Source organism: Vipera ursinii (genome assembly GCF_947247035.1).
Source record: "Vipera ursinii genome assembly, chromosome: 1".
In the NCBI taxonomy this organism is placed as follows: Eukaryota; Metazoa; Chordata; class Lepidosauria; order Squamata; family Viperidae; genus Vipera; species Vipera ursinii.
Window position 1 is genome coordinate 351555078 of NC_139512.1, and position 14202 is coordinate 351569279.

The window sequence follows — 14202 nt, forward strand, 5'->3', positions numbered from 1 at the left end:
GTTCTGTGATCATGCCCCAATATCTTAGCAATTTCAATAGTACTGCATCCCTCTGGAAGACTTTTTACAATTTTTGACTTTTCAGAGTTAGTTAAATCTCTTTTTTGGACTATTTTGCCTGAAGAAAAGAAGCTGCCTAATAATTATGCACACCTTGATATAGGGTGTTGATCTTCTTAGGCCACACACACCCTTCATTACACAAATACACATTACCTAATATGCTTATATCCACTAAGCACTGAAGTTTATACAGTTTGGAGGTGGAAAATATGCATGAAAATAATGATACAGTCAAAATACTCACTTGCATAATAACTATGCACACAGTGTACAAAGAACGGCTATGAGACTTGTGTTTGGCTAGTCTATAGAAAAGAAGAAACAGGAGTGACATGATAGCAGTATTCTAGTACTTGAGAGGCTGCCACAAAGAAGAGGGGGTCAAACTGTTCTCCAAAGCACCAGGGGGCAGGACAGGAAACAGTGGTTGGAAACTAACCAAAGAGAAAAGCAACCTGGAATTAAGGAGAAACTTCCTAAAAGTGAGGACAATTGACCAATGGAACAGCTTGCCTTCAGAAACTTTATTTATTTTTTATTTTATTTTAATTCCATTTATATCCCGCCCTTCTCCGAAGACTCAGGGCGGCTTACAAGCGTAGCAGTAGCCTTCATTCTATGTATATGCCTGCTTATTAGGGCTTTCACACACACACCCAAGCGGCATTATTACAAAGTCAGCTTATTGCCCCCAACAATCTGGGTCCTCATTTTACCTACCTCGGAAGGATGGAAGGCTGAGTCAACCATGGGTGCTCCATTACTGGAGGTTTTTAAGAAGAGACTAGACCAAGGGTAGGCAACCTTGGCTCTTTTATGACTCGTGGACTTCAACTCCCAGAATTCCTGAGCCGGCTGGGAGTTGAAGTCCATGAGTCATAAAAGAGCCAAGGTTGCCTACCCCTGGACTAGACAGTTGCTTGTCTGAAATGGTATAGGTTCTTCTGCTCAAGCAGAGGGCTGGACTAGAAGACCTCCATGGTTCTATTCTATTCTATTCTATTCTATTCTATTCTATTCTATTCTATTCTATTCTATTCTATTCTATTCTACTCTACTCTACTCTACTCTACTCTACTCTACTCTACTCTACTCTATTCTATTCTATTCTATTCTATTCTATTCTATTCTATTCTATTCTATTCTATTCTATTCATGTTCCATTCCATTCCATTCCATTCTATTCTGTTCTGTTCTATTCCTACTCCCATTCCTATTCCTATTGACATCAGAGCTCTCTGTCCAGAGGATTGCAGTGCTAGGAACAGCTAAGATCCTGCCCGGAACCCACAAAGTCCCAGGTTTCTGGTGGAGGGCCTAAGACTGAGGAAGACACAGACCACCCATAAGGGGGAGAAGGAAATTTATACACACATACACGAAGCTCATATACTTTGGCCACCAAATGAGAAGAGAAGACTCCTTGGAAAAGACCGTGATGTTGAAAAAGATGGAAAAGAAATGGAGAAGGGGACGGGCAGAAGATGAGATGGTTAGATGGTGCCACCGACGCAACGAACATGAATTGGGGCAAACGTTGGGAGGCAGTGGCGCTCCAGTTGTGTTGGGATCTCACCCAAGGAGCCTATGACTAGTACTACCTCTGCTTTCTTTGGCAAAGTTCATTCTATTTGCAGGTCTTTGTGTTTTATTATTGTCGTCTCCTGTTCCTTCTCATCCCTTCTGCTGTCTCCCGCTACTGCCACATCCACTATCCAGGCTTTATTGTTTTTTCCTATCGACAAATTGTTAAGTCTGGCACGTTATGCGGCAAGTGCCGGGTTTGTTTGAATTCTAAAGTCCCAGAACACTTTAGCTGCTGCTCTGTTTTCTATTACTTTCTCTATTTTATGGTCCCATCACTTCTGGCTTGCAGGCAAATGGTATTTCTTGCAGACCTTCAGAAGTTCTGGGGGCTCCATTGCTGGAGGTTTTTAAGAAGAGATTGGAGGATGACTTGTCTGAAATGAAATAAAGTCCTCTGCTTGAGCAAGGGGGTTGGGTTGGAAGACCTCCAAGGCCTCTTCCAACTTCGGTTATTTTGTATTTCTGAAGTTACCTTTCCCACACACCATTGTTGCTAGTTTGTCATGCCGTTGTTTGTAGCCAGTCTGGGCAATCTTCTTGCGGCAGCTGACCAAGTTATCCACTTTTTTTTTCCCCAGCTTTTTTTTTTTTTTTTTGCAGAGGTGGCACTTCCTTTTCTTCTCAATTCTGGCTTTGTATGCATTTGCTCGTAAGGCTTGGCCTTGTGCAGCCAGAATTAGCCCCTCTGTCTCTTTAAGATCCACCCCACCCTCACCCCCAAGATCTCAAGGTTAATTAATCCTTTCCGGAACGAGAAAAGAAATCCAGTAACAAGGAGTTTTCCAAAATTCCCTTCAGTGCGGGAGGAGAGAGGTTGAGAATGCAGGAACTCTATTTCCGGGCTTTGCAAGCAGCGCACTCACGTGTGACATGGTTTGTTTTAATTGTCGTTTGCTAAACAAATGGCAGGAGTTGGATTATGCATACACACCTACACACCAAGCCAAAACCAAACAAACTGTTATGACTTAGAGCGAAAGACAGACCTTCCATCTGGCATCACTTCTACAGGGAATCTGCAGGTTAGGTGTCAAACAGCAGAAGTCAATTATTTCTCATCTGCAAACAAAATTGCTTCCTTTTTCAAGGATTGTTTGACCAGGTGGCTGCTTTCCAGGTTCAGCAAAGTTCCCATCACTTGCTACCTGATCCAAATCAGATCCCATATTGAGCCAGGCAGACACCTTCTGCTTCAAAGCATCTGCTCCCAGCTGGAGGATCTCCAACAGATGTTTTCCACGCTGTTGTATCCCCCTAGGTTACAATCATAATTATTAAAGCCAATTGAAGGGCCAGGGAGGCACAGCTAATGCTCAGCCAGAGGTGTTTGCAGCTGGAATATGGAATTTGAGGGGGGGGGAACCAAAATGAGTCTAATTCAGTTTCGTCCACACCTTCTCCAGCCTAGTGCTCCCTTCCCTGACATTTTGGACTACAGCTCCCATCATCCCAATGGGCTGGGACTGGTGAGAAACTGCAATCTAAGTTCTCTGGAAGCTTTGCAGAAGGCAACATGTCTGGAAATCATAAATGCAGATTTGTAGCCCTCACATTTTTATTCTATTTATTTATATTCCATCTTTATTATTTTTGCAAATAGCTTAAGATACCTTAACCTTTATTGTCATTTTTTACTGTGAGCACACTGGCCTACAATAAAAATGAAATTCTGTTGCCTGCTCTCAAAAGAAAGTATATATCTACCCATACACATACATAACATACATATACAGATTCTACATACATACACACACAAATACAAACAAACACACACACACACACACACATAAAGACGGTGAACACATCTAATATTCCTCCCTCCTCCTGTTTTCCTCACAACAACAACAACCCTCTGAGGTGGGCTGGGCTAAGAAAGAGTGATTGGTCCAAAGTCACTCCAGTCCGTTTTTATGGCTGAGGCGGAACTAGAACCCTCCATCTCCTGTTGATTGGCCCAAGTCACCCGGTTGGCTGTCATGGCTAAGGCAGGACTAGAACCCCCCATCTCCTGGTGATTGGCCCAAAGTCATCCGGTTGGCTGTCATGGCTAAGGCGGGACTAGAACCCTCCATCTCCTGGTGATTGGCCCAAAGTCATCCGGTTGGCTGTCATGGCGCTAAGGTGGGACTAGAACCCTCCATCTCCTGGTGATTGGCCCAAAGTCATCCAGTTGGCTGTCATGGCTAAGGCGGGACTAGAACCCTCCATCTCCTGGTGATTGGCCCAAAGTCATCCGGTTGGCTGTCATGGCTAAGGCGGGACTAGAACTCTCCATCTCCTGGTGATTGGCCCGTTTCTGAATAGGTCATGGGCCGGTAGTGGGGCATAGCCCAGGGGTTGAGGACCCCTGCTTTACAATATTCTCTGGGTGGTTTACAGAGACAGTAAGTATATTGTCCCCAACAATCTGGATCCTCATTTTACTGAAATCGGAAGGATGGAAGACGGAGCCAACCTTGAGCGGGTCAGAATCAAACTCAGACTGTGGGGAGAATTTGCCTGCAATATAGGCAGTCCTCGACTTACAACAGTTCACCTAGTGACTCTTCAAAGTTACAAAGGCACTGAAAAAAGTGCCTTATGACCATTTTTCACACTGATGACTGTTGCAGCAGCAGCAGCATCCCCCTGGTCACATGATCAAAATTCAGACGCTTGGCAAGTGACTCATATTTATGACGGCTGCGGTGTCCCCCTTTTGTGACCCTCTGACAAGCAAAGTCAATGAAGCCTGATTCACTTAGCAACCGCGTTACTAACTTAACCACTGCGGTGATTCACTTAACAATTGTGGCAAGCAAGGCCGTAAAACAAGGGAAAACACCCTGAGCAAATGTTTCACTTAGCAACAGAAATTTTAGGGTCATTTTTGTGGTTGTAATTTGAGGACTTCCTGTACTGCATTCCATCCATTGCACCCACCAGTGTGGCAAAAAAGATCATAAAATTCAGTGTGACTCACTTCATAGCTGCCTTGCTTAGCAATGCAAATTCTGGTTCCAGTTGGGGTCATAAAGTGAGGACTACCCGTATATGATTACTGAAGCAAGATCACTATATGCACAGAGATAGAAAGATTGAGCATCATCCATTATGGAGGAATGAATACTTGGTGAAGTTGACGGAGTCTGCTGAAATAGATAAATTGACTTCTTTGATTAGAGAAAAAGTCTTATCTACATTTATAAATGACTGGGAGCCTCTTACACAATACACGTTTTTGCATAAAAACGCAGAAAAAAATAAACCTGCAATTTATGGTGTGAGGATTAGATAGGATAGATTACAGGAGGCAGAATAATAGGATGCAACTTTAAAGAGAGAGTTAAAATACATTTGTACCTATAGCTGCTGCAAAGAGTGTCAGAATCTACTGTTAACTTTTTTTCTTTTATATTTTTCTTCAACTTTTCTTTTTCTCGCACTTTTTGCTGGATAATTTTAATCAAACGTAAGCGTTTTATAAATCAAATATGATGTATAAAGGCAGTTTCTCTTCACGATTAAAATCATGGCATAGAGATTTTTGTTTCTGCTTTGAATATGCAAGCATTGGAGCTCAAGTTAAAACGTGCCACAGTTACCCTAAGAGCATTAAAATAAATAAATACGGAATAGCCAGGCATTATTTTTCTACCCCGTTGCATATTTGTTCTTTTCTTAGCTATCTCTGTTAATTTCTGTGGTATCTGGAGCAGAACATCCAGATGCAGCCACAATTTTGTTCTATACAGTATTAACCTTGTGAACGCTAAAGCTTCCTCCTTCCGTTATGTATTCAAGATGGACAGTGAATAATATTTATATGTTACTTATATGTAAGGGTGTAGGTCTATACATACGTTGTATAAATCAGGGGTCTTCAAACTTGGCCCTTTTATGACTCGTGGACTTCAACTCCCAGAATTCCTCAGCCAGCATAACTGGCTGAGGAATTCTGGGAGTTGAAGTCCACGAGTCATAAAAGGGCCAAGTTTGAAGACCCCTGTTGTATATAGTATGTTTTAAATGTGTATTATGGATGTGTACACTTTGATGTGTGCCATTGTGCCCACTGGAAAAACTGTCAATAAAGGTTATCTAATCTAATCTAATGTTAGTAGTTATTTTAATATTTTATATTGTCGCTTTTATCTGGTTTTAAGCCAGCTGGATTTGCTCGGTGGTCAGATGAGCAGCATATAAATTGAATAAATAAATAAGGCACAGAGTATTGCCTGTGTCCAACTTAATAATTCCTTTGGTTATGAACTAACTTAAGTTATGAGATAGTATTGGCTTGTGACTATCTAAGAGCCATTTTAAGAGAAATCCAATTGTCTGAGCAGGATAGACAGTTGAACTAACCCCTATCTGCCTTAAATTATTTATCTGATTTGTGGTTTTTTTTTAAATTCCCAGCCTCTATTTTGGATAAGCTGGAGGCAACCTACCTCCCTGATGTTCCTATTTTCCCTTCAACACTATGAGGTGGTTTGAGCAGAGAGATGGTAATTTGCGCAAAATCAGTTTGTGTTTTCTTAAACGTTGGAAGGAATATTCAAGTATCAATGGCAATCCAGAAATGACTGAAAAATATGCCATACAGTGCCGAATATGAACATACCCCTCACGCTATTCATGTTTAGAATTTGTAATACTATCAAAGAAAAGGACGAAATTACATGGCAAAGATGTTGGGTATGTGAGATAAGAGAAAATAAAACGAAATTTGACTTAATGAACAAAATGACCCAGGTCTATTAGCTATTATGTTATGGGGCTATTGCTTCTTAATACCTCAAGACCTTTTTGTGACTACTGTACTGAAATGGCAAAGCTTAACTGATCAGTCCTTTTCCAGGCTGAAGTCTTCTCCCAATCTAGAATTAAAGAGAAATTTCTTGACAGTGAGAACAATTAAATCAGCGGAACAGCTTGCTTCCAGAAATTGTGGGTGCTCCAACAATGGAGGTTTTTAAGAGGAGACTGGACAACCATTTGCCCAGAATGATATAGGGCAGGGGTAGGCAACCTTGGCTCTTTTAGTACTCGTGGACTTCAACTCCCAGAATTCCTGAGCCAGCTGGATCAGGAATTCTGGGAGTTGAAGTCCACGAGTCCTAAAAGAGCCAAGGTTGCCCTACCCCTGGTATAGGGTCTCCTGGCTGAGCAGAGAGCTGGACTAGAAGACCTTCAAGGTCCCTTCCGTCTCTGTTATTCTGGTATGTTTCAAGGACTATGCGCATACTTTAAAACTTAGACAGGACAACATTCATTCGTTCTTTCCAACCGACCTAAACTTCATGAAGCCACCATCCCCAGTCAGAGGCTCTCCACATATATTGGCTTACAAATCATATAATTCTCACCTCAAACAATGTTAGCACATTTCTGCAGTCCTTTCTGGAATAGCAAAAAACAAACAAACTATCTGCCCCTTGTCTCTCCAAACTCATCTCTCCTGATCAAACATTGACTTAAGCCTTTCTCTGCCAGCCCTAACTGGAATGACACTTAAATGCATATTACCAGTTGATAGTACTACAAGTGGAACAGGCAACCTACACCTACAAACGTTACTAGAACAGTGTTTCTCAATCTTGAAGCTCTGTGGACTTCAACTCCCAGAATTCTCTAGTCATTCTCCACCTCAGTGCTGGAGACCAGCAAACTCTGAAAACTTCCGGCTTTTATAGAGTTAGTCACACTTGCTGATGATCATTTGAACAAGGGCACTTGATTACTGCATCCAGTTTTGGTCACCGTAATGTAAAAAAAGATGTTGAGACTCTAGAACAGGGGTCTTCAAACTTGGCCCTTTTATGACTTGTGGACTTCAACTCCCAGAATTCCTCAGCCAGCGTGCCTGGCTGAGGAATTCTGGGAGTTGAAGTCCACAAGTCATAAAAGGGCCAAGTTTGAAGACCTCTGCTCTAGAAATTGTGCAGAGAAGAGCAACAAAGATGATTAGGGGCCTGGAGGCTAAACATATAAAGAACGGTTGCTGGAATTGGGTATGTCTAATTTAATGAAGAGAAGGACGAGGGGGGAAATGATAGCAGCCTTCCAGTATCTCAGTGGCTGCCCCAAAGAAGAGGCAGTCAAGCTCTTCTCCAAAGCATCCAAAGGCAGGACAAGAAGCAACAGATGGAAACTAATCAAGGAAAGAAGCAACCTAGAACTAAGGAGAAATTTCCTGACCATTAGAGCAAGTAATCAGTGGACCAACCTGCCTCCAGAAGTTGTGAATGCTCCAACACTGGAAGTTTTTAAGAAGAGCCTGGACAACCATTTTCTGAAATGGTATAGGGTTTCCTGCCTAAGCAGGGGGTTGGACTAGATGACCTCCAAGGTCACTGCCCACTCTGTTTATTCTATTGTATTCTATTCTGTTCTGTTCTCAGCACCTGGCTGTTGCTTAATCTCTTCATACCTATGGAAACGGTGAAGGTATCCTTAGTTTTGCACACATGGCTTCTGCATTTTGGCTTTCTTTTTTTGTAAAATAAATGACATGGTGTAATATGTCATGGGTTAGTGTTCACCTGAGGTTGTATTTATCTACTTTTAAGAACTGCTAAGGAAAAGATGGTTTTAACTACGTCGTGATATGTAAAACCATAGAATTCAAAAGCCCCCCCCCTCGCTGTAGCACCGCTGCGCGGACCCTAGTAACCCCATTTGCGCACGTGTACGGGCAGCAGTGCATGTGACATGGGTGTGCACGGCCCACTTGTGCATGCGCTTGCAGGCTAACACCTCTGTGGTGTGCGCATCCGTTTGTACATGCGCACACGGGGCCACGCGTGCGCACGTTTCCTGCTGCTCCCTTTCTTTCCGGGTTGCCAAGCCGGAAAGATCGGGGAACTCTGTCTTACATCATTTGGAAAGCAAGGCCTCAGAAAAATGTAATATAAGTGTCATATAAAGGTAGTCCTCGACTTACAAACAGCTCATTTAGTGACCGTTCAAAGTTGCAACAGCCCTGAAAAAAGTGACTTGTGACCGTTTTTCACAGTTACAACTTTTGCAGCATCCCCATGATTATATGTGATCAAAATTCAGACGCTTGGCAACCGGTTCATATTTATGACCATTGCTTTGTCCCGGGGTCATGTGATCCCCTTTTGCAATCTTCTGACAAGCAAAGTCCATGGGGAAACCAGATTCTCTTAACAACCGGGTTACTGACTTATCATCTGTAGTGATTCACTTAACAACTGTGGCAAGAAAGGTCGTAAAATGGGGCAAAACTACCGGCTACCGGTTGCCCTCCAGGTGAGATTCAAGGTGCTGGTTTTTACCTATAAAGCCCTACATGGCTTAGGCCCGGGATATTTGCAGGACCGTCTGCTGCCAGGAACGTTTTCCCATCGCCCAGTGCGCTCACACAGAGAGGGCCTCCTCAGGGTGCCGTCGGCCAGACAATGTCGGCTGGCGACCCCCAGGGGGAGGGCCTTCTCTGTTGGGGCACCTGCTTGGTGGAATCAACTCCCCCGGGAGCTCCGGATGACCCCAGATCTTCGGTCCTTTCACCGTGACCTTAAGACATATCTTTTCCAACAGGCCGACCTGGACTGATGATAATGGGGTTTTTAATTATGATTTTAAATGTTTTTGTTGGTTTTAGTGGGACTTTTGACACAATTTAATTCTTTTTTAATATTTGTATTCATTTGTATTTTATTGTTGTTAGCCGCCCTGAGTCCTTCGAGAGATAGGGCAGCATACAAGTCTCATTATAAATAAATAAATAAATAAAGCTCACTTAACAAATGTCTCATTTAACAACAGAAATTTTGGCCTCCATTGTGGTCGTAAGTTGAGGACTGCGTGTATATTCATCTTGTTCTATTAAAAGTAGTAATTCTATCTCAGATGTATACAGTAAACATATTTTCTCTTTGAGCCCAAGGCAACCTGTAGGGAAATATTTATTCATTTCCATCTTGCCTGTATTATTTTTACAAATAACTCAAGGCAGCGAACATATCCAATACACTTTCCGCTTCCTATTAATCGCCAAAACAACCCTGGGTTGGGCTGGATTGAGAGAGAGAGTGAATGGCTCAAAGTCCCCCAGCCAGCTTTCATGGGTAAGGTAAGATTAGAACACACAGTCTCCCAGTGATGGGTCACAAAAGTCACCTAACCAGCTTTCACAGCTAAGGCGGGACTTGAACTCACAGTTTCCTGCTGTCAAAGATGAAACTTTGGCAGCTATGTACCTCTGTGATTCAATTTGTCTTTAAATTAAAGTGGGGGGGAGGTGTTTCTTTCAAGTGGATTAGATAGGAGAAACAAAACTTCTATGATTCAGCTGAAAACCATGAGAGCCTGAAGCCTCTTTAAGGACACCAGAACAGGTGTAGATTTGAAGCAGATGGTTCCCATAATAAAGTGAGCTTGTTTATATGGACTGCGTAAGACGTTGGGGGGGGGGTGTTTGGCTGAGAAAACTATTGTTTAAGTCTATGAATTGGTGTTGGAACCTCAGAGTTAGTTTTGCTTTGACATAACCGTGCATGTATTCAATAAACAGTAAGATTTTCGGAGACGGAAACAACCTGGTGTTTTATTTGGATTCTCAAGCTGGATGTTGACACCTGCCTTCTAGCCTGGTGCCTTAACAACTACTAGACCAAACTGACTAGAGCAAACTGACTCTACCCCTACATTTTATCCTCACAAAATAACCCTGTGCGATAGCCAGGGATGAAGGAAGTTGGTTGAGTTTATTCATTCTATTTATTTATTTAATAAAAAAAAACATACAGCTGCCCAACTCACTCATGGTGACATGGAGCATTTTACGGAAATAAAATCCCAATACAAAACTCAATAAACCTCTGCCCCCTGGCGACAACAGTCACACAAATCACTGCAGGGATATGGACTTAAGTCGGATCTCCCTAGACCAGGGGTAGGCAACCTCGGCTCTTTTATGACTCATCGACTTCAACTCCCAGAATTCCTGAGCCAACATGGCTCAGCATGGGAACCTTTCCCTTTCCCCTCACCATGGCTGGCTCAGGAATTCTGGGAGTTGAAGTCCATGAGTCATAAAAGAGCCGAGGTTGCCTACCCCTGCCCTAGACTTAACCCAATACCTTTCCACTGGAAAAATCCTTGAAGTCTTAGAATCTTTCGCAAAGGAATTATAAAATCTGATACAATTCTAAGTGCATTGGTGCTGCCACGTAACTCGTCTTTCTAAGGAGAGTGATGATCTTTTTGAACATTTATTCTGCTCAGACGCTAGAAAACTGGGCGAGAAATTTTAAGAAGCAACCCGAGAATCAGAGAAAAGCAGATTTCCAAACAATTAATTCAGCCAATGGATGAAGATCTGAACGCTTTCCACGCAAGCCGCTGTCAGTTTTCAGAAGTCCCAAAATCTGAATCCAGCCAGTTCATCTCGAGCCAACTTCAAAAGATCTGGACCACAGTTGGCTTCCCCATACAGTCACGGCGTCCCACCATTTTCCCACCCTACTCTTCAAATTTTCATACCTGGATGACACGCATGTTAAGGCCGGTCTCCTGTGCCAGTTGCTCACGGATGTGCCGGGTGGGTTTCGGAGTGGCGGCAAATGCTGCTTTGAGGGTCTCCAATTGCTTGGCTTTAATGGTGGTGCGGGGCCCTCTCCTTTTGGCCCCCAGGTTTTGGTCGTCATTCTCATTGCTGCCCACTTCTTTGTCTGAGATATTGGCGCTTTCCAAATCCTTGCTGTCATCCTGGCAAGGGTCTTGCGAATCCGGGGACAGGCTGGGGTCGCTACCAGTTGTGGCTGCAAGAAGAAGAAGAAGAAGAAGCATATATATATATATGTATGTATATATATATACACATACACATACAAAGGGTATAGAGATTGTGTACAGATGCAGGTTATCTTCGACTTACAACAGTTCATTTTAGAGCCCTGGTGGTTAGAATGCAGTATTGCAGGCAAACTCTGCCCACAGTCTGGAGTTCAATCCTGACAGGCTCAAGGTTGATTCAGCCTTACTATCCTTCTGAGGTTGGTAAAATGAAGACCCAGATTGTTGGGGGCAATATGCAGACTCCACAAACCACCCAGAGAATGCGGTAAAGCACTATGGTGTGGTATATAAGTCTAGGTGCTATTGCTGTTGTTATTTTTCAGTGCTGTTGTAACTTTGAAAGGTCACTAGACTAACTGTTGTAAGTTTAGGACTATCTGTATTTGACCAAGGCTTTCCATGGGATTTTAAAAATCGTAAGTGCATTTGGAAGTTAATTCTAAGGAGTCCTAGTGACACTGTGGTTAGAATGCAGTATTGCAGGTTTGAAGACCCTGGCCCACAGAGTGCTGTAAAATGCTATTGGGGGGGTATATAAGTTTAAGTATTATTGCTATTTAGTGACTGTTTGAAACGACAACAGCACTTAAAAAATGACCGTTTTTCATATTTATTACAACCATTGCAGCATCATGATCAAAATTCAGAGGCTTGGCATCTGACTCATATTTATGACAGTTGCAGTGTCCAGCGGTCATGTGATCACTTTTGGTGACCTTCTAACCAGCAATGTCAGTGAGGAAGTAACCACGTTACTAACTTCACAACTGCTGATTTTTTTTTCAAAAAAAAAAAAGCTTCCAGTCCTTATGGTTGTAAACAAAAAAGATATTTTAAATAACAACAGACAAAAGTGTTTACCTAATGCCTGTCTGGAAAAATGTGGAAACAGTCATCATTCCAGTCCGGTATGATCTACACAGGAATATGTAGGAAATTGGGCAAAATCTCCTGATTGTTTTTATAGATAATTTGCAATTTATTTATCTATCTATCTATATCCAGGGCTTTTTTTCTCATAGAACGCTCAGAACGGAGTTCCAGCACCTTTTTTGGATGGAACCTTGTAGGGTAGGCAAGGCGGGTTGTATGACACGTGTGAGTTCCGGCACCTTTTTCTTTTACAAAAAAAGCACTGTCTATATCTATATCTATATCTATATCTATATCTATATCTATATCTATATCTATATCTATATCTATATCTATATCTATCTATATTAAGGAGTGTTTCATTATCTAAGGGGCTGCCACAAAGAATAGGGAATCAAGCTATTCTGCAAAGCACATGAAGGCAGGACAAGAAGCAACAGATGGAAACTAATCAAGGAGAAAAGCAACCTAGAACTAAGGAGAAATTTCCTGACTGTGTGAACAATTAACCAGTGGAATGGCTTGCCTCCAGAAATTATGAATGCTCCAACACTGGAAATTTTTAAGAAGAGATTGGGCAACCAGGAGACAGTGAATTCTAGTCTCGCCTAATCAGGAAAGTTGGTTGGGTGACTTAGGCCAGGGGTAGGCAACCTTGGCTCTTTTATGACTCATGGACTTCAACTCCCAGAATTCCTGAGCCAGCCAAATTGAGGAGAAAGGGAGAGGTTTCCAAGCTGAGCCATGCTGGCTCAGGAATTCTGGGAGTTGAAGTCCTCGAGTCATAAAGGAGCCAAGGTTGCCCACCCCTGACTTAGGCTAACCACTAGGAGATGGTGAGTTCTAGTCCTGCCTTAGGCATGAAAGCTCACTGGGTGACTTTGGGCCAGTCTCTCTCTCTCTCTCTCTCTCTCTCTCTCTCTCTCTCTCTCTCTCTCTCTCTCTCTCTCTCTCTCTCTCTCTCTCTCTCTCGGCCCAACCCAACTCACAGGGTTGTTGTGAGAAAACTAAGAGAAGGAGAAAGTATTTGGTATGTTCGCCACCTTCAGTTATTTGCAAAATAATAAATGCGGGAAAAATAAATACTAAATAAAATGTAAAGTTAAATACAATGTGATCTCTGCCAGATCATGTCTTAGATTTTATATGAAGAATTTCTTCCTTTCCTAGACGTCATCTGTTTCTCACTCCATTTTTTTGTAACTTAAGAGAAGAAGAGCTGTGTTAACAATTTCTCACCTGGGAGTGAAAATTGTTCCCAAGTCGCCCTCCTTCTTCTTCCTCTCCCTCCCCACAAGCCTTCACACTTTACACGTGTGCACACTGAGTGTACACACTGACACGTGGGTGTGAAACTGACCCAGGCACCTCCATGTTAAGTCTGCCTGGCCAAACATCGGCCTGTCCTGTGAATTTCTTCACCACCACCACCCCACCAATTCATGGCTTCCCCCCACCACCACCACCTTCCCAAAACAGTTTCCACAAAATCCACATGGCCCGTCTGCTTTCTCTGATCTCCCTGGCATTTAAAAATGGAAATCCAATTTTCTGTTGTTCCTCCCCCCAGCACTGCTTTTCCAAAAGGAAGGGACCCATAGACACCTCACGGCTTGCTCCACCCCATAGTTTACAGCCAAGTGCGGATCGCAAGTTACACATCTCTTCAACCCCTGTGATCTGCTTTGTCTGGTGTGACTTTACTAACACCCCACCACCCCACCAGCAAAGTAAAAGAAACAAACAAGTCTTGGCTGAAATCAGACTTGGCAAGCAACACCACCCCATCACTTCAAATATTTGTCTGACATTCAGCCAATCTTTCCGGGCCACTGAAGCTTTGATTCTCATCCGCAAGAAAGCTTTACA

At 42.8% G+C, this 14202-nt stretch overlaps 1 protein-coding gene across 1 annotated transcript in view; it reads right to left on the minus strand.

Moving 5' to 3' along the window:
- Positions 1-14202, minus strand: part of LHX1 (LIM homeobox 1) — a gene marked incomplete at both ends in the record, with an annotated part of 53710 nt that overhangs the window by 29291 nt on the left and 10217 nt on the right. The window contains one exon of the mRNA XM_083350234.1: positions 11146-11423. Within this exon, the coding sequence (XP_083206360.1) occupies positions 11146-11423 (278 nt within the window). The remainder of the gene's footprint in view (positions 1-11145; positions 11424-14202) is intronic.